General features: G+C 39.2%; 1 protein-coding gene across 1 annotated transcript in view; it reads right to left on the bottom strand.

Annotated features, from left to right (window-relative positions):
* corin (corin, serine peptidase) overlaps positions 1–21,694 on the bottom strand; it is a 109,601-nt gene that overhangs the window by 50,176 nt on the left and 37,731 nt on the right. The window contains exon 6 of the mRNA XM_056300461.1: positions 13,565–13,678. Coding sequence (XP_056156436.1) covers positions 13,565–13,678 — 114 coding nt within the window. The remainder of the gene's footprint in view (positions 1–13,564; positions 13,679–21,694) is intronic.

Below are 21,694 nucleotides of genomic sequence, written 5' to 3'. Positions count from 1 at the left end.
GAAAAAGTGAAGCACTGGCGGTTGGAAATTTATCTGGTGGTCTTCCGTTTTTACCAGGGGGTTTAGGATGGAAAAAAGATGGTATCAGATATGTGGGTGTTTATCTTGGTAATGAAGAGATGGTTAAGAGAAACTGGGAGGGCATGTTAGAGAAGATGAAGGGAAGGTTAAACAAGTAGAAACGGCTGCTCCCTTAAATGTCTTGTAGAGGAAGAGCTCTAGTCATTAATAATATTGTAGCATCAGCACTACGGCACCGTTTAGCTTGTATGAAGCCACCTACTGGTTTACTCCTAAAATTACAAGCAGTTTTAGTTGATTTTTTTTTTGGGATAAGATGCATTGGTTACCTCAAAGTGTGTTTTACTTACCAAAGGAAGGCGGGAGGGGGGGGCAAGGCCTGGTACATCTAGCAAGTACAGTGGCAAACTTTTCGTTTTCAATTTGCACAGAAATATCTGACTGGGTTTAATTATCCAGTCTGGAAGGAGTTTGCAAGCAGCATTTTGAGAAGAATAACAGGATTCAACACTGCACTGTTTTTGATGGATTCCAGTTTTTAAAATTTGTCCTCTTTGCCTGATTTTTTTAAGGGAGTTTTAAGGCTTGGCACCTTTTTAAAAAGAGATGTTTGGAGCCATTAGTCTCCCTGTATTGGTTACTGGAGGAATGTGTGATTGGTGGATCCAGAATGGACATACAGACAGGGTCCGAAATTAACCTTTTGGCTTACCGGCCAAGGGGACTGGTAGATGAAAAAATCTACCGGCCAAGCATATTTTTTACCAGCCAAAAGAATTAGTAGCCTTTTTTTGTGCCTTACATACGTTTTCAGTACATATCCGTGAGAGAATAAGGTATTGTGTTGAATAAGAGCTTTTAAACATGTGACAAGAGCAGATCTGAAGCAGAAATATTTTTATGTAAAATTAGTCAGTGGTTAAAAGATAAAATGTTACAAGTATGATTTCATGTTTTATTTGCAGTATTATTATAACTACTCGAGAGGCTCCACATGCCCGTCCCAGACTACTTCTCACTCTGCAGCAGCCACTCTCCTTGCACCGCCCATGGAGTCTGGCCTCCTGCTGCTGACAGAGTCTTGGTGCCACAGATCAGCAGCACTGGTTGGCTCCTACTCCCTGATCTCGGGAGATGACAGCTGCACCATCAGTAGATCCCAGAGTGTGTCTGAGTTGAGCTTGGACCGCCAATCAGTTTTAACCTGTTTCATGGTGTTGAAGCTAGCACACAGCTAACGTTAGTGCAAGCTAGGTGTCACATACTAGTGCTAGCTGGCAAACATTAGCTACAGCTACAGTTAGGTCCATAAGTATTTGGACAGTTACACAATATTTGTAATTTTGCCCCTGTACACCACCACAGTGGATTTGAGATGAAGTATTTGAGATGTGATTGAAGAGTAGACTTTCAGCTTTAATTTAAGGGGCTGGATAAAAATATTGCATTAACTGTTCAGGAATTACAGCCATGGATATACAGCCTCACCCCATTTTCAGAGGCTCCAAAGTAATTGGACAAACAAACATAACTCTGATTATAACAATTATATTTAATGTTTGGAGGAAAATCATTTGCAGTCAGTGACTGGCTGAAGTCTGGAACCCATCGGCATCTTCAAATTCGGAGTTTCCTCCTTTGAAATGCTCTGCCAAGACTTAACGGCAGCTGCCTTCAGTTGCTGGTTGTTTGTGGGTCTTTTGGCGGTTAGTTTGATCTTCAGCAAATGAAAAGCATGCTCAACTGGGTTGAGGTCAGGTGACTGACTTGGTCACTGATGAATATTCCACTTTTATGCCTTTGAGAGACTCCTGGGTTGCTTTCTCAGCTTGTTTTGTGTCATTACCCTTCTGCAGTATGAAGCGCCGTCCTCTCAGTTTTGTGACATTTGGCTAAATCTGAGCAAATGGTTTATCCTTTATAAACATCACAATCCATCCTGCTACTTCTGTCAGTAGTCACATCATCAATAAACACCAATGACCAAGTTCCCCTGGCAACCATACATGCCCATTTCATAACACTACCTCCACCATGTCTGACAGATGATATGGTATGCTGAGAATCATGAGCTGTTCTTTTTGTTCTCCACACTTCTCCTCTTCCCATCCTTCTGCTACAAGTTAATGACTGCTTCATCTGTCCAGAGAACCTTGTTCCAGAACTGGGGAGGTTTTTAGATGTTTTTAAACACAGTCTAATCTGGCCTTCCTGTTCTTAAGTGACACCAGTGGGTTTCACCTTGTCGTAAACCCTCTGCATTTATTTTCATGCAGGCGTCTCTTGATTGTAGACTTGGACAATGACACCCCTACCTCTCAAGAGTGTTTCTGACTTCACTATATGTTGTGAGTGTGTTTGTCTTCACTAGGGAAATAATTCTGCGATCATCCACTGTAGATGTGCTCCGTGGTCTTCCAAGCCTTTTGGTGTTGCTGAGCTTGCCAGTGCATTCTTTCTTTTTAAGAATGAACCAAAATGTTGATGTGGCCGCTCCTGAAGTGCTTCCTATCCATCTGATAGATTTCCTTTGCTTTTTCAGCCTAATGATGGCCTCCATCACTTGTATTGACACCTCTATGGACTTCATGTTAAGAGTTCCCATGAACAGCTACCAAATGCAAATGTAAATACTTGGAAGGAACTCCAGACCTTTTATCTGCTTAATGTGCCATGGACTAATGATGGAAAAGGGCTTACTTGCCATGAAACCACTTGTTAGTCAAGTGTCCAATTACTTTTGAGCCTCTGAAAATGGGGTGACCATATACTGCAGATGGATAATGACCAAGTTGGACGGTTTGGAGACAAAGCAAGAGAGACAAGATTGAGATGGTGTGGACATGTGTGGAGGAGAGATGCTAGGTATACTGGGAGAAGGATGCTGAATAAGGAGCTGCCAGAGAAGAGGAGAAGAGGAAGGCCAAAGAGGAGGTTTATGGATGTGGTGAGGGAAGACAGGCAGATGGTTGGTGTGACAGAGGAAGACGCAGAAGACAGGAAGAAATGGAAACGGATGATCCGCTGTGGCGCCCCCTAATGGGAGCAGCCAAAAGTAGTAGTAGTAGTAGTAGCGTAACTCCTGAACAGTTAATGCAATATTTTTGTCCAACCCCTTAAATTAAAGCTGAAAGTCCACACTTGAATCACATATTGGTTACTTCAATTAAAATCCACTTTGGTGGTGTACAGGGGCAAAATTACAAATAATGCGTCACTGTCCAAATATTTATGGCCCTAACAGCAGCACTTTGTTTACGCTGTTTAAGGATATTTTGAGATGACAACTAAATTCCCTTACTCGCACATCCATTGGAAGTGGGAGAGTGGTCTGGCCTTCTTGCCCGTGGCCTGCACAGTCCTAAACCTGTTCTGCATTCTCCTGCTGGTCTGCTCGGACATGGCTATTGGCGCCTTTACGGAGGATGCTGTGAGGACAGGCTCCGACTGAGCCCGACAGGCCTTCATACAGGTAATGTGACGTCTGGAGGTCTCATGGTCCCTGATGGTTTCTAGCTTCATTGTCTTGTTACTGATGACAAATGAATTGCTACGGGTTTTTGGCCTCCTGGCGACAGACGGAGCAACTCACTATCACGGTCTGTGCGTTATACTCCAGCCAGCCTCTCACACCTCCTTTATCGTCATACCTCCACTTTTCACTAAACTTTATTTTTTCGGTTTGGTGGTGATGGTGGCTTCTTCCTCCTCTTCGGGGCATGGTTGTCTTTTTGATGGTGGTTTTGCGGCTTCTAAATATCGCCATGTAACTGGTGTTGCTGGCTAACGCTAGTTAAAAGAATAGAGTAGGCTAGTGCCGAGGGTGACGGTGCTGCTGTCATTGTTCCTCTCGAGTGTGTGTGTGTAATGTTACCCGCCAGTAGCGCCTAGCAACATTCTAATGCACTCTGATTGGTTAGTTTCTGTTATTGTTGTTGCTATGTTATTGTTCTAATGCACCTTGGTTGGTTAATTTCTGTTTAATGTTGTTGCTATGCTATTGCTGTTGCTAGGGAGAGAGAAAGAGAGAGAGCGAGAGAGATGGGGGGATTAAGTGGTTGGATTTTACTTTTTTTGTTACTCGCCATGTGGCGGGTAGGCTTCTGAGATTTACTCGCCAATCAGAAAATCTACTTGCATTTGGCGAGTGGCGAGTGTTAATTTCAGACCCTGCATACAGGACGGTGGGACGCCAGGCCTCCATCGCACACTCTGCTCTGCTGGTGCTACAACTCTCAGACAGATAGTGGATGTAGCTGGACCTGGATTGATGTAGACTGGAGCTGTGGCTGTACTGACTGGACTGAAATCTGTTCGCCATGTGAGGACCATTTTAAATGGCTGACTGCAAAACTAACAGAGGTAGATAATGAACTGTTAAAAATGCTTTGGGAAGGACAGGGTTTTCCAGATGAAGAGGACCCGTTTCCTGATTTTGAATTGTTACCAAATTTAGACTGTTGTTCTGGTTTACTGTTGGATGTCAACCAGAGAAAAGCTTTAGATCTGCATACTGTGAAGCGGAAAGTGCTCTACAGATGTTGTGCAGAAGTTTTGAATAAAAATAAGTTGAACGATAAAATGGACACAGTTTGGAAGGAAAAACTTGACATCAGCAACAGTGTGAAGCCAGTTTGGAGAGTCCCACATGGAGCTGCTGCAGTGAATTCTTGTATCTCTGTAATTAATCACACTGTTTCTAATGAAGGTCCTTTCTGTGGGTTGATACAAACTGGTTTTCATTGCTTTTTAGACTGCAGAAGACTGAAAGAACTTTGTGGTGGTTTTTAGATTGTTTACTTCCTTTAATGAAGTGTGGTCAAGAACTGCTTTTATTTTCAGAGCAGGATGCAAAAAAAAATAATGCAACAAAGTGGCAACTTTTAAACTTCCTTGCTGGCGAAGCTACACTGTCAGTATATATCAGCAGAAACTAAACTGTCTGTCAGTATATATCAGCAAGTCAAGTCAAGTTTATTTACGTATATAGCACATTTAAAACAACCACAGTTGAACCAAACTGCTGCACAAGCTTAAAATACAATATAAAATAAGTAACACATATGAATATAAAAATATATGTAAAAAAGACATAGTAAAATAAAGAAATTAAAATGTAAACAATGAAACACAAGAGCAAAAGTATATTTGCACAATAAAATCACGGTGTCTAGCTCAACTTGAATTGAATGCCAGTGAGAAGAGGTAGGTCTTTAACCAAGATTTAAAAGTCTCTAGGGTCTGAGCAGATCTTATGTGTGCTGGTAAGTTGTTCCAGAGATCAGGGGCAGCAGCCACTGCAGAGGCTCCGTCACCCCTGTTCTTAAGCCTGGATCTGGGAACATGTAAGAGCATCTGGTTTGCTGACCTGAGTGCTCTGACTGGTGTATGATGATGTATCAGCTCAGATAAATAAGATGGTGCCAGCCCATTTAAAGACCTGAAAACAAGTAATAAAATCTTAAACTGGATCCTAAAACAGACAGGAAGCCAATGAAGGGAGGCCGGTACAGGCGTTACGTGATCACGTCGCCTCTTTCCTGTCAGCAGGCGAGCAGCTGCATTTTATACAAGCTGCAGGCGACGAAGCAACGACTGAGCTACGTCAACATACAATGAGTTACAATAATCCAAACGAGAAGTAATAAATGCATGAATTACCCCTTCAAGATAATTTGGAGGGAGATCGGCCTTTACTTTTCCCAGAAGTCGTAATTGAAAAAAAAAACGTATTTTGACTACTGAGCTTATTTGTTTGTCAAAGCTAAAAGAGCTGTCAAACATCACCCCAAGATTCCTAACAGAAGAGTGACTGTAGGAAGCTAAAGGGCCAAGAGTGCCATCATAACCATCCAGCAGATCAGGCTGTCCATATACAATAATGTCAGTCTTATTTTGATTTAATTTCAGGAAATTTAACTCCATCCATGTTTTGACATCCTTTAAACAACTCAGCAAAGCCTGTATAGAATCTCTGCTGTTTGTTTTTATAAGCAGACAGATTTGCAAATCATCAGCAAAAATATGAAAAGACGTATTATGTTTTCTAAAAATTGACCCCAAGGGCAGCATATACAATGAGAAGAGAAACAGGCCCAAAAGCAGAAACTAAACTGTCAATATATATCAGCAGAAACTAATCTGTCAGTATATATCATCAGAACCTAAACTGTCAGTATATATCATCAGAAACTAAACTGTCAGTATATATCAGCAGAAACTAAACTGTCAGTATATATCAGCAGAAACTAAACTGTCAGTATATATCAGCAGAAACTAAACTGTCAGTATATATCAGCAGAAACTAAACAGTCAGTATATATCAGCAGAAACTAAACTGTCAGTATATATCAGCAGAAACTAATCTGTCAGTATATATCAGCAGAAACTAAATTGTCAGTATATATCGACAGAAAGTAAACTGTCAGTATATATCAGCAGAAACTAAACTGTGAGTATATATAGCAGCAGAAGCTAAACTGTCTGTCAGTATGTATCAGCAGAAAGTAAACTGTCAGTATGTATCAGCACAAACTAAACTGTCAGTATATATCAGCAGAAGACAAACAGTCAGTATATATCAGCAGAAAGTAAACTGTCAGTATGTATCAACAGAAAGTAAACTGTCAGTATGTATCAACAGAAAGTAAACTGTCAGTATGTATCAACAGAAAGTAAACTGTCAGTATATATCAGCAGAAACTAAACTGTCAGTATATATCAGCAGAAACTAAACTGTGCGTATATATAGCAGCAGAAGCCAAACTGTCTGTCAGTATGTATCAACAGAAACTAAACTGTCAGTATATATCAGCAGAAGACAAACAGTCAGTATATATCAGCAGAAAGTAAACTGTCAGTATGTATCAACAGAAAGTAAACTGTCAATATGTATCAACAGAAAGTAAACTGTCAGTATGTATCAGCAGAAACAAAACTGTCAGTATATATCAGCAGAAAGTAAACTGTCAGTATATATAGCAGCAGAAGCTAAACTGTCTGTCAGTATGTATCAGCAGAAACTAAACTGTCAGTATATATCAGCAAAAGACAAATAGTCAGTATATATCAGCAGAAAGTAAACTCAGTATATATCAGCAGAAAGTAAACTGTCAGTATATATCAGCAGAAACTAAACTGTCAGTATATATCAGCAGAAAGTAAACTGTCAGTATATATCAGCAGAAAGTAAACTGTCAGTATGTATCAGCAGAAAGTAAACTGTCAGTATGTATCAGCAGAAAGTAAACTGTCAGTATGTATCAGCAGAAAGTAAACTGTCAGTATATATCAGCAGAAAGTAAACTGTCAGTATGTATCAGCAGAAAGTAAACTGTCAGTATGTATCAGCAGAAAGTAAACTGTCAGTATGTATCAGCAGAAAGTAAACTGTCAGTATATATCAGCAGAAACTAAACTGTCAGTATGTATCAGCAGAAAGTAAACTGTCAGTATATATCAGCAGAAACTAAACTGTCAGTATATATCAGCAGAAAGTAAACTGTCAGTATGTATCAACAGAAAGTAAACTGTCAGTATATATCAACAGAAAGTAAACTGTCAGTATATATCAGCAGAAAGTAAACTGTCAGTATGTATCAGCAGAAAGTAAACTGTCAGTATGTATCAACAGAAAGTAAACTGTCAGTATGTATCAACAGAAAGTAAACTGTCAGTATATATCAGGAGAAAGTAAACTGTCAGTATGTATCAGCAGAAAGTAAACTGTCAGTATGTATCAGCAGAAAGTAAACTGTCAGTATATATCAACAGAAAGTAAACTGTCAGTATGTATCAGCAGAAAGTAAACTGTCAGTATGTATCAGCAGAAAGTAAACTGTCAGTATGTTTCAGCAGAAAGTAAACTGTCAGTATGTATCAGCAGAAAGTAAACTGTCAGTATATATCAACAGAAAGTAAACTGTCAGTATATATCAGCAGAAAGTAAACTGTCAGCATGTATCAGCAGAAAGTAAACTGTCAGTATATATCAGCAGAAAGTAAACTGTCAGTATATATCAACAGAAAGTAAACTGTCAGTATATATCAGCAGAAAGTAAACTGTCAGTATGTATCAGCAGAAAGTAAACTGTCAGTATGTATCAGCAGAAAGTAAACTGTCAGTATGTATCAGCAGAAAGTAAGCTGTCAGTATGTATCAGCAGAAAGTAAACTGTCAGCATGTATCAGCAGAAAGTAAACTGTCAGCATATATCAACAGAAAGTAAACTGTCAGTATATATCAGCAGAAAGTAAACTGTCAGTATATATCAGCAGAAAGTAAACTGTCAGTATATATCAGCAGAAAGTAAACTGTCAGTATATATCAGCAGAAAGTAAACTGTCAGTATATATCAGCAGAAAGTAAACGGTCAGCATGTATCAGCAGAAAGTAAACTGTCAGCATGTATCAGCAGAAAGTAAACTGTCAGTATGTATCAGCAGAAAGTAAACTGTCAGTATATATCAACAGAAAGTAAACTGTCAGCATGTATCAGCAGAAAGTAAACTGTCAGTATATATCAGCAGAAAGTAAACTGTCAGTATATATCAACAGAAAGTAAACTGTCAGCATGTATCAGCAGAAAGTAAACTGTCAGTATATATCAGCAGAAAGTAAACTGTCAGTATATATCAGCAGAAAGTAAACTGTCAGCATTTATCAGCAGAAAGTAAACTGTCAGTATGTATCAGCAGAAATTAAACTGTCAGTATGTATCAGCAGAAAGTAAACTGTCAGTATATATCAGCAGAAAGTAAACTGTCAGCATGTATCAGCAGAAAGTAAACTGTCAGTATATATCAACAGAAAGTAAACTGTCAGTATATATCAGCAGAAAGTAAACTGTCAGCATGTATCAGCAGAAAGTAAACTGTCAGTATATATCAGCAGAAAGTAAACTGTCAGTATATATCAGCAGAAAGTAAACTGTCAGTATATATCAGCAGAAAGTAAACTGTCAGTATATATCAACAGAAAGTAAACTGTCAGTATATATCAGCAGAAAGTAAACTGTCAGTATATATCGACAGAAAGTAAACTGTCAGTATATATCAGCAGAAACTAAACTGTCAGTATATATCAGCAGAAACTAAACTGTGAGTATATATAGCAGCAGAAGCTAAACTGTCTGTCAGTATGTATCAGCAGAAAGTAAACTGTCAGTATGTATCAGCAGAAACTAAACTGTCAGTATATATCAGCAGAAGACAAACAGTCAGTATATATCAGCAGAAAGTAAACTGTCAGTATGTATCAACAGAAAGTAAACTGTCAGTATGTATCAACAGAAAGTAAACTGTCAGTATGTATCAACAGAAAGTAAACTGTCAGTATATATCAGCAGAAACTATACTGTCAGTATATATCAGCAGAAACTAAACTGTGAGTATATATAGCAGCAGAAGCTAAACTGTCTGTCAGTATGTATCAACAGAAACTAAACTGTCAGTATATATCAGCAGAAGACAAACAGTCAGTATATATCAGCAGAAAGTAAACTGTCAGTATGTATCAACAGAAAGTAAACTGTCAATATGTATCAACAGAAAGTAAACTGTCAGTATGTATCAGCAGAAACAAAACTGTCAGTATATATCAGCAGAAAGTAAACTGTCAGTATATATAGCAGCAGAAGCTAAACTGTCTGTCAGTATGTATCAGCAGAAACTAAACTGTCAGTATATATCAGCAGAAGACAAATAGTCAGTATATATCAGCAGAAAGTAAACTGTCAGTATATATCAGCAGAAAGTAAACTGTCAGTATATATCAGCAGAAACTAAACTGTCAGTATATATCAGCAGAAAGTAAACTGTCAGTATATATCAGCAGAAAGTAAACTGTCAGTATATATCAACAGAAAGTAAACTGTCAGTATAAATCAGCAGAAAGTAAACTGTCAGTATATATCAACAGAAAGTAAGCTGTCAGCATGTATCAGCAGAAAGTAAACTGTCAGTATGTATCAGCAGAAAGTAAACTGTCAGCATGTATCAGCAGAAAGTAAACTGTCAGTATATATCAACAGAAAGTAAACTGTCAGTATGTATCAGCAGAAAGTAAACTGTCAGTATATATCAACAGAAAGTAAACTGTCAGCATGTATCAGCAGAAAGTAAACTGTCAGTATATATCAGCAGAAAGTAAACTGTCAGTATATATCAACAGAAAGTAAACTGTCAGCATGTATCAGCAGAAAGTAAACAGTCAGTATATATCAGCAGAAACTAAACTGTCAGTATATATCAGCAGAAACTAAACTGTGAGTATATATAGCAGCAGAAGCTAAACTGTCTGTCAGTATGTATCAACAGAAACTAAACTGTCAGTATATATCAGCAGAAGACAAACAGTCAGTATATATCAGCAGAAAGTAAACTGTCAGTATGTATCAACAGAAAGTAAACTGTCAATATGTATCAACAGAAAGTAAACTGTCAGTATGTATCAGCAGAAACAAAACTGTCAGTATATATCAGCAGAAAGTAAACTGTCAGTATATATAGCAGCAGAAGCTAAACTGTCTGTCAGTATGTATCAGCAGAAACTAAACTGTCAGTATATATCAGCAGAAGACAAATAGTCAGTATATATCAGCAGAAAGTAAACTGTCAGTATATATCAGCAGAAAGTAAACTGTCAGTATATATCAGCAGAAACTAAACTGTCAGTATATATCAGCAGAAAGTAAACTGTCAGTATATATCAGCAGAAAGTAAACTGTCAGTATATATCAACAGAAAGTAAACTGTCAGTATATATCAGCAGAAAGTAAACTGTCAGTATATATCAGCAGAAACTAAACTGTCTGTCAGCATGTATCAGCAGAAAGTAAACTGTCAGTATGTATCAGCAGAAAGTAAACTGTCAGCATGTATCAGCAGAAAGTAAACTGTCAGTATATATCAACAGAAAGTAAACTGTCAGTATATATCAACAGAAAGTAAACTGTCAGTATATATCAACAGAAAGTCAACTGTCAGTATGTATCAGCAGAAAGTAAACTGTCAGTATGTATCAACAGAAAGTCAACTGTCAGTATGTATCAGCAGAAACTAAATTGTCAGTATATATCGACAGAAAGTAAACTGTCAGTATATATCAGCAGAAACTAAACTGTCAGTATATATCAGCAGAAACTAAACTGTGAGTATATATAGCAGCAGAAGCTAAACTGTCTGTCAGTATGTATCAGCAGAAAGTAAACTGTCAGTATGTATCAGCAGAAACTAAACTGTCAGTATATATCAGCAGAAGACAAACAGTCAGTATATATCAGCAGAAAGTAAACTGTCAGTATGTATCAACAGAAAGTAAACTGTCAGTATGTATCAACAGAAAGTAAACTGTCAGTATGTATCAACAGAAAGTAAACTGTCAGTATATATCAGCAGAAACTAAACTGTCAGTATATATCAGCAGAAACTAAACTGTGAGTATATATAGCAGCAGAAGCTAAACTGTCTGTCAGTATGTATCAACAGAAACTAAACTGTCAGTATATATCAGCAGAAGACAAACAGTCAGTATATATCAGCAGAAAGTAAACTGTCAGTATGTATCAACAGAAAGTAAACTGTCAATATGTATCAACAGAAAGTAAACTGTCAGTATGTATCAGCAGAAACAAAACTGTCAGTATATATCAGCAGAAAGTAAACTGTCAGTATATATAGCAGCAGAAGCTAAACTGTCTGTCAGTATGTATCAGTAGAAACTAAACTGTCAGTATATATCAGCAGAAGACAAATAGTCAGTATATATCAGCAGAAAGTAAACTGTCAGTATATATCAGCAGAAAGTAAACTGTCAGTATATATCAGCAGAAACTAAACTGTCAGTATATATCAGCAGAAAGTAAACTGTCAGTATATATCAGCAGAAAGTAAACTGTCAGTATGTATCAGCAGAAAGTAAACTGTCAGTATATATCAGCAGAAAGTAAACTGTCAGTATATATCAGCAGAAAGTAAACTGTCAGTATGTATCAGCAGAAAGTAAACTGTCAGTATATATCGACAGAAAGTAAACTGTCAGCATGTATCAGCAGAAAGTAAACTGTCAGTATATATCAGCAGAAAGTAAACTGTCAGTATATATCAGCAGAAAGTAAACTGTCAGTATATATCAGCAGAAAGTAAACTGTCAGTATATATCAACAGAAAGTAAACTGTCAGTATATATCAGCAGAAAGTAAACTGTCAGTATATATCAACAGAAAGTAAACTGTCAGCATGTATCAGCAGAAAGTAAACTGTCAGTATGTATCAGCAGAAATTAAACTGTCAGCATGTATCAGCAGAAAGTAAACTGTCAGTATATATCAACAGAAAGTAAACTGTCAGTATATATCAGCAGAAAGTAAACTGTCAGTATATATCAACAGAAAGTAAACTGTCAGTATATATCAACAGAAAGTCAACTGTCAGTATGTATCAGCAGAAAGTAAACTGTCAGTATGTATCAACAGAAAGTCAACTGTCAGTATGTATCAGCAGAAAGTAAACTGTCAGTATGTATCAACAGAAAGTAAACTGTCAGTATGTATCAGCAGAAAGTAAACTGTCAGTATGTATCAGCAGAAAGTAAACTGTCAGTATATATCAACAGAAAGTAAACTGTCAGTATATATCAGCAGAAAGTAAACTGTCAGTATATATCAACAGAAAGTAAACTGTCAGTATATATCAACAGAAAGTCAACTGTCAGTATGTATCAGCAGAAAGTAAACTGTCAGTATGTATCAACAGAAAGTCAACTGTCAGTATGTATCAGCAGAAAGTAAACTGTCAGTATCAGCAGAAATTAAACTGTCAGTATGTATCAACAGAAAGTAAACTGTCAGTATGTATCAACAGAAAGTCAACTGTCAGTATGTATCAACAGAAAGTCAACTGTCAGTATGTATCAGCAGAAAGTAAACTGTCAGTATGTATCAACAGAAAGTAAACTGTCAGTATGTATCAGCAGAAAGTAAACTGTCAGTATGTATCAGCAGACAGAACAAGCCAGGGGGAAGCTGGGTGAAGGAACAGTCGCTGTGCCCAGCGTTTTAACTGATTTAAATGTCACAGATTAATGAGCAGCGTGGGTGTGTTTGTACACCAGTGGTGTGATAATGACATCATTTGTTGAGTGACGATGATAAATTAACGTGTAATGATGGTTTCACATCATGTTATTTCTGTCTGTTTGTGTGAGTCTTTGTTTCAAAGCTGCTGTAAATGTGACATTGTATCAAATTGTTTTTTAAAGTCAAAGAAGTTTCTCTCTCTTCTGACAATCCAAGAATCCCATCCATCCTATACTGTTTTACGTTGCTATGACGACCACCTCCCTGTCCTACAGCTGTCTCTCTGTCACTCACACACACACACACACACACACACACACACACACACACACACACACACACACACACACACACACACACACACGTAAATTACAAGAAAACGCTGTTATTTGTCTAAAGCTTGGCATGGTGTATGTGTGTGTGTGTGTGAGTGTGGATGTGTGTGGATGTGTGTGGATGTGTGTTACCACAGTGCGTCTCATCGCTCCAGTCGTCACAGTCGTTGTAGCCGTTACACACCAGTTTCTGGGGGACACATATCCCCGTGGCACACAGGAAGTAGTCGTGTCCTCCACACAGAGCTGACACACACACACACACACACACACACACACACACACACACACACAAAACAGAGTTACACATCAACTGCCACACAACAGATGTACAGATCAGAGCAACCAGCAGGACCTGCATTTTGAAACCAGTCTGGGATTTGACAGCTAGGAGGGAACTGTAAGACTGCTTCCTGTAAGACTTGCTAGTCCTGCGCTGCTGTGGCGGTCTGATAAGCAACTTCCTCCCGTTTCATGAGACAACATAAACGTCTTGCTGATGAAACCATCTGCAGTGTTTTGTTAAGGTTTTTGTTTCTACAGTAGAATAAAGTCACAAGTCATCAACCAATCAATCAATCAATCAGACTTTATTTGTATAGTGTGTTTCATACAAACAAATGTAACACAAAGTGCTTCACACAATAAAACAATAAAATCCCCCCCCCCCCAAAAAAAAAACAAAAAAAAAAACAACGGTCAACGAACAAACACAGGTCCCCGGCCTGTATTTTTACCATGCGAAGTTTGGACCCAAGGCCAAGCGGCGCCGATCTCCATGTGGTTTCAGCGTGGCGGGAAACGCCGGAGCCGGCGTGCAGTAGTGGCCGTATGTGTCGGCCAAACTGGCAGGCTGCTGTTCATCCAAGACACCATCTCCGGATGGTGCCTTCTTACCTATATAGTCTATGCCTCCTCTCTGTACATGGCCAACCATCTCAGTCTGGTCTCTCTCACCTTCTCATCCATTCCTCTGATCTTGAACGTAGCTCTCACTTCTTCACTTCTCTTGTGGTCTAGTCACCCCCAAGGACCAACGCGGCATGTTCATCTCTGCTACCTGTAATGTGGCTTCTAGCCTCTCTGTTGTGGTCACTGCTTCCATACCACTGAGCATGGCCCTCCTCCCTCAACAGCCTTCTTTTGTCACCAAGTACTCTACCAGCTACCTTTGTCCATGAATGCCACCCAGATTCTGTCCTTTTCTTGACTTCCTTCTTACCACCGCCTTCTGTCTGTATCACCGATCCTAAATACGTGAATTGGTTAACTTCTGGGACATCTTCTCCTCCCAAGGTCACTCCTGGACTTCCTACTTGCTTATTCTATTATACACAGGTACTCTGTCTTTGTTCTGTTGACCTTTAGTCCTCTAATGTCTAGTGCTTCTCTCCAATCTTCAAGATCTCTCTCCTGGGGTCCACGGTGGTGTAGCGGTCTAAGTATCGGCTTTGTGTCGATGCAGTTGCCCACTGGGGACCGGGGGTTCGCGTCTCGGTCTCATCAGATCCGACTATGGCCGGACTTGATGAAGCAGCAATAATCGGCAGCGCTGTCTTGGGGAAGGGGGCGGCGTCGGCTTGTGTTCATCACATGACTGCGTCTCTGGGTGTGTGGGGGAAAAGCAGTGGTTCGGCCTGGATTCACCTCGTCACGGAAGTGGGGAGGCGTCTCCTTCCAGACTGCCGGCCGGAGAGCTGCAGTTGGCGAACACATGCAGTACGAGGGTGGGGTTTGAACTAAAATAGGGGTCGATTGGCCACTAAATTGGGAAAAATCAGAAATAAATTCATATGATAAAAAAAAAGACCTCTCTCCAACCTTTCCTTGTCCTCATTTGTGAGCATGATGTCATCAGCAAACATCATGCTCCATGGTGGCTCTTTCTTAAAGGACACATTAGGTTAAAGGACAATTTAAGTTAAAGGATACATTAGGTTAAAGGATAACTGGTAAGTTTCTGTCACATCTATTTAACGTTTTATATTTTATACATTAATATTTTATATTTTGTTACATGCTTAATTAAAAATGTGCGCAAAAGTTCTAAATAAAAGGAGAAAAATAATCAAATATGAGTAAGTACCTTTTATTTGTCAAGTTTGAATATAATTCAAAATGTAGTGAGAAATAGGCCTTTCCATGTGGTCATGTCATATAAACTATTTACTCATTGAATTTACAGAAAACGGGCTGTATCGTGATATGTATCGTTATTGTGATAAGAAGACCTATACCATGATATGTATCATATGAATGACCCATACCATGATATGTATCATATGAATGACCCATACCATGATATGTATCATATGAATGACCTATACCATGATATGTATCATATGAATGACCTATACCATGATATGTATCATATGAATGACCTATACCATGATATGTATCATATGAATGACCTATACCATGATATGTATCATATGAATGACCTATACCATGATATGCATCGTTATCGTGATATGAATGACCTATACCATGTGTCGTTATCGTGATATGAATGACCTATACCGTGATGTGTCGTTATCGTGATTTGAATGACCTATACCATGATATGTATCGTTATCACGATATGAATGACCTATACCGTGATATGTATCGTTATCATATGAATGACCTATACCGTGATATGTATCGTTATCATGATATGAATGACCTATACCATGATATGTATCGTTATCATGATATGAATGACCTATACCGTGATATGTATCGTTATCATATGAATGACCTATACCATGATATGTGTCGTTATCATGATATAAATGACCTATACCGTGATATGTATCGTTATCATATGAATGACCTATACCGTGATATGTATCGTTATCATATGAATGATCTATACCGTGATATGTATCGTTATCGTGATATGAATGATCTATACCATGATATGTATCATATGAATGACATATACCGTAATATGTATCATATGAATGACCTATACCGTGATATGTATCGTTATCATGATATGAATGACCTATACCATGATATGTATCGTTATCATATGAATGACATATACCATGATATGCATCGTTATCATATGAATGACCTATACCATGATATGTATCGTTATCATATGAATGACATATACCGTGATATGCATCGTTATCATATGAATGACCTATACCATGATATGTATTGTTATCGTGATATGAATGACCTATACCGTGATATGTATCGTTATCATATGAATGACCTATACCGTGATATGCATCGTTATCATATGAATGACCTATACCGTGATATGTATCGTTATTGTGATATGAATGACCTATACCATGATATGTATCATATGAATGACCTATACCGTGATATGTATCGTTATCATGATATGAATGATCTATACCATGATATGTATCGTTATCATGATATGACCTATACCGTGATATGTATCGTTATCATATGAATGACCTATACCATGATATGTGTCGTTATCATGATATGAATGACCTATACCGTGATATGTATCGTTATCATATGAATGACCTATACCGTGATATGTATCGTTATCGTGATATGAATGATCTATACCATGATATGTATCGTTATCATATGAATGACCTATACCGTGATATGTATCGTTATCGTGATATGAATGATCTATACCATGATATGTATCATATGAATGACATATACCGTAATATGTATCATATGAATGACCTATACCGTGATATGTATCGTTATCGTGATATGAATGATCTATACCATGATCTGTATCATATGAATGACATATACTGTAATATGTATCATATGAATGACATATACCGTGATATGTATCGTTATCATGATATGAATGACCTATACCGTGATATGTATCGTTATCATATGAATGACATATACCATGATATGTATCGTTATCATGATATGAATGACCTATATCATGATAAGTATCGTTATCATATGAATGACATACACCGTGATATGTATAGTTATCGTGATATGAATGACCTATATTGTGATACGAGGTTTTGGTCATATTGCACAGCCCTAGTTCCAGGTGGCCGGCGCATTGAAACCAGGAGCAGATCTTCCAAGCTCAGTACAAACTTGAAGGACTTGCAGTGAAAGCCAGTCATTTGACCGAGTCTGATGTGGTCCAGAGGACCAAACTAGCATAGATGAGAAGGTTTATGACTGTTGTCATTGTCATTCGGTCAACTTTGTAACTTCTAATGCAAAGTTGACATTGTTTGAGATGTCTTTGTTGTAGCAGCCTGAGTAGGACCGAGCTGCTAGATTTGATATGTTCAAAGGTCTGTAACTCGAAAACAGACATCTCAAAAAATGTCAACTTTGCATTAAAAATGACATCACTGACCAAATGACACTTAATGAAAACAGTCATTAACTCTCCTCGACACCTTGACAGGTATCATGTCAGTCTTATGCACACCCCTTCAAATAAAGTGTGACCCTGCCCTGCACTGACATCAGAGGAGCAAGGAAGTGCAGAAAATTTGCTGCTGGATAATTTTTCAAGCTTCGTACACGGGACTGTACTGTCACTCACAAATCATCGCTTACTCGAAGGTCTACTGACATCGTGAATAGCGATGAAATGCTTGTTATATTGATCATAAGAGTCATTCCGGTAGGGCATGTCCTAGATTTCCAAAGCAGTAGACGGAGGTTTGTTAGCAGCCGTTCTCACAGCCGTTGTAACAACTATCTTGCATACAGAAGTCCCCAGACATCAGCAGGCGGAGATTTCCGATTGTCTGGTATCATGAGACTAGCCAAATGGAGATCTCACTAAAGCAATTTCACATACCTTTTTGTTTCACCACATGGTATACAAGGTTAGAAACCTAGCTTTTCCAATGTCCACCCATAGATCCATTATCTAAACCACTGATCCTGCTCTCAGGGCCGCGGGGATGCTGGAGCCTATCCCAGCAGTCATGGGGCAGCAGGCGGGGAGACACCCTGGACAGGCCGCCAGGCCATCACACAGGGCGCACACACACACACACACACACACACACACACACACCCACACACCTTGGGACAATTTAGTAAGGCTGATTCCCCTGACCTACATGTCTTTGGACTGTGGGGGGAAACTGGAGCCCCCGGAGGAAACCCACACACATGGGGAGACTATGCAAACTCCACACAGAGGACGACCCCCAAGGCTGGACTACCCTGGGGCTTAAATCCAGGACTTTCTTGCTGTAAGATGACCGCGCTAACCACTGCACCACCGTGCCGCCATATTTATTGACATATTTCCAATGTATTGATGGTTAATTGGTTAAGCCAATATAATTAATGAGGTAGGAGACAGTGTTTAATCAAAGGGTCACAAAATCTGACGCGTTATAAATTTTACAATAACACTGGTATTGTGCAACACCCTGAGCTAGCTGGGATCCCTAGCCTCGAAAAACTCGCACAAATGGGCATTACTTTGGAAAAGGGGTGAAAATGTTGATTTGCATTGTTGATTTCTCACCATAAATTATCCCAGAAATTAATTTCTTGACAAAATAACAACATACAGGTATGGCCTTTGCTTCCATTCATTGAAAGCTGAATATAAAGATTGTTTGCTGTGCACGATGTCACGTGACAAATGGCATTGCAATGTGACTTTCGCTTCGCGTGTCGTATTTCCAAAGCTTCAAGTAAGTAAAATTTTCTTTATATAGCACTTTTAAAAACACACAGGTACAAAGTGCTTTACACTCAATATAGAAAATACAAATAAATACACTAAAGAAATTGAATGAATATAAAACATGGCATAGGGAGTAGTAAGGTTCTTAAAATACAATGGAAACAAAAAGACAAATCAATGCCAGAAGTTAAACAGGTTCTTAATTGTTCTAGATAGGAAAAGTTCCAGTTTACGGGTGTTAGCGGTCAGACAGTGGGTAAAGGCCAAATCATACCAGCTGGAATTTATCTGCTAATTGTTGACTCACTTGTAAACTGCTTTAGATTAAAGCCCCTGCTCAATGGGCAAATGTATATCACCAGGATTGTGGCTTTAGTTTAATTTGATGTATATGTCTTTCCAGTGTGTGTGAAGGAGTGATAGAAGAACCTTCTCTGACAGTGTATGAAGGAGTGATAGAAGAACCTTCTCTGACAGTGTGTATGAAGGAGTGATAGAAGAACCTTCTCTGACAGTGTGTGTGAAGGAGTGATAGAAGAACCTTCTCTGACAGTGTGTGAAGGAGTGATAGAAGAACCTTCTCTGACAGTGTGTATGAAGGAGTGATAGAAGAACCTTCTCTGACAGTGTGTATGAAGGAGTGATAGAAGAACCTTCTCTGACAGTGTGTGTGAAGGAGTGATAGAAGAACCTTCTCTGACAGTGTGTGTGAAGGAGTGATAGAAGAACCTTCTCTGACAGTGTGTGAAGGAGTGATAGAAGAACCTTCTCTGACAGTGTGTGAAGGAGTGATAGAAGAACCTTCTCTGACAGTGTGTGTGAAGGAGTGATGGAAGAACCTTCTCTGACAGTGTGTGTGAAGGAGTGATGGAAGAACCTTCTCTGACAGTGTGTGTGAAGGAGTGATGGAAGAACCTTCTCTGAAAGTGTGTATGAAGGAGTGATAGAAGAACCTTCTCTGACAGTGTGTATGAAGGAGTGATGGAAGAACCTTCTCTGACAGTGTGTGAAGGAGTGATAGAAGAACCTTCTCTGACAGTGTGTGTGAAGGAGTGATAGAAGAACCTTCTCTGACAGTGTGTGAAGGAGTGATAGAAGAACCTTCTCTGACAGTGTGTGAAGGAGTGATAGAAGAACCTTCTCTGACAGTGTGTGAAGGAGTGATAGAAGAACCTTCTCTGACAGTGTGTATGAAGGAGTGATAGAAGAACCTTCTCTGACAGTGTGTGAAGGAGTGATAGAAGAACCTTCTCTGACAGTGTGTATGAAGGAGTGATAGAAGAACCTTCTCTGACAGTGTGTGTGAAGGAGTGATGGAAGAACCTACTCTGACAGTGTATGAAGGAGTGATAGAAGAACCTTCTCTGACAGTGTGTGTGAAGGAGTGATAGAAGAACCTTCTCTGACAGTGTGTGAAGGAGTGATGGAAGAACCTACCCTGACAGTGTGTATGAAGGAGTGATGGAAGAACCTTCTCTGACAGTGTGTGTGAAGGAGTGATGGAAGAACCTTCTCTGACAGTGTGTGTGAAGGAGTGATGGAAGAACCTTCTCTGACAGTGTATGAAGGAGTGATAGAAGAACCTTCTCTGACAGTGTGTGTGAAGGAGTGATAGAAGAACCTTCTCTGACAGTCTGTGAAGGAGTGATAGAAGAACCTTCTCTGACAGTGTGTGAAGGAGTGATAGAAGAACCTTCTCTGACAGTGTGTGAAGGAGTGATGGAAGAACCTTCTCTGACAGTGTGTGTGAAGGAGTGATGGAAGAACCTTCTCTGACAGTCTGTGAAGGAGTGATGGAAGAACCTTCTCTGAGAGTGTGTGAAGGAGTGATAGAAGAACCTTCTCTGACAGTGTGTGTGAAGGAGTGATGGAAGAACCTTCTCTGACAGTGTGTGAAGGAGTGATAGAAGAACCTTCTCTGACAGTCTGTGAAGGAGTGATGGAAGAACCTTCTCTGACAGTGTGTGAAGGAGTGATAGAAGAACCTTCTCTGACAGTGTGTGTGAAGGAGTGATAGAAGAACCTTCTCTGACAGTGTGTGAAGGAGTGATGGAAGAACCTTCTCTGACAGTGTGTGAAGGAGTGATGGAAGAACCTTCTCTGACAGTGTGTATGAAGGAGTGATGGAAGAACCTTCTCTGACAGTGTGTATGAAGGAGTGATAGAAGAACCTTCTCTGACAGTGTGTGAAGGAGTGATAGAAGAACCTTCTCTGACAGTGTGTGTGAAGGAGTGATAGAAGAACCTTCTCTGACAGTGTGTGAAGGAGTGATAGAAGAACCTTCTCTGACAGTGTGTGTGAAGGAGTGATAGAAGAACCTTCTCTGACAGTGTGTATGAAGGAGTGATAGAAGAACCTTCTCTGACAGTGTGTGAAGGAGTGATGGAAGAACCTTCTCTGACAGTGTGTGAAGGAGTGATGGAAGAACCTTCTCTGACAGTGTGTATGAAGGAGTGATGGAAGAACCTTCTCTGACAGTGTGTGTGAAGGAGTGATAGAAGAACCTTCTCTGACAGTGTGTGAAGGAGTGATAGAAGAACCTTCTCTGACAGTGTGTGAAGGAGTGATGGAAGAACCTTCTATGACAGTGTGTGTGAAGGAGTGATGGAAGAACCTTCTCTGACAGTCT

The sequence above is a fragment of the Lampris incognitus genome, chromosome 20 (genome assembly GCF_029633865.1).
Source record: "Lampris incognitus isolate fLamInc1 chromosome 20, fLamInc1.hap2, whole genome shotgun sequence".
Lineage (NCBI taxonomy): Eukaryota > Metazoa > Chordata > Actinopteri > Lampriformes > Lampridae > Lampris > Lampris incognitus.
This window is presented reverse-complemented; position numbering and strand designations above follow the sequence as displayed.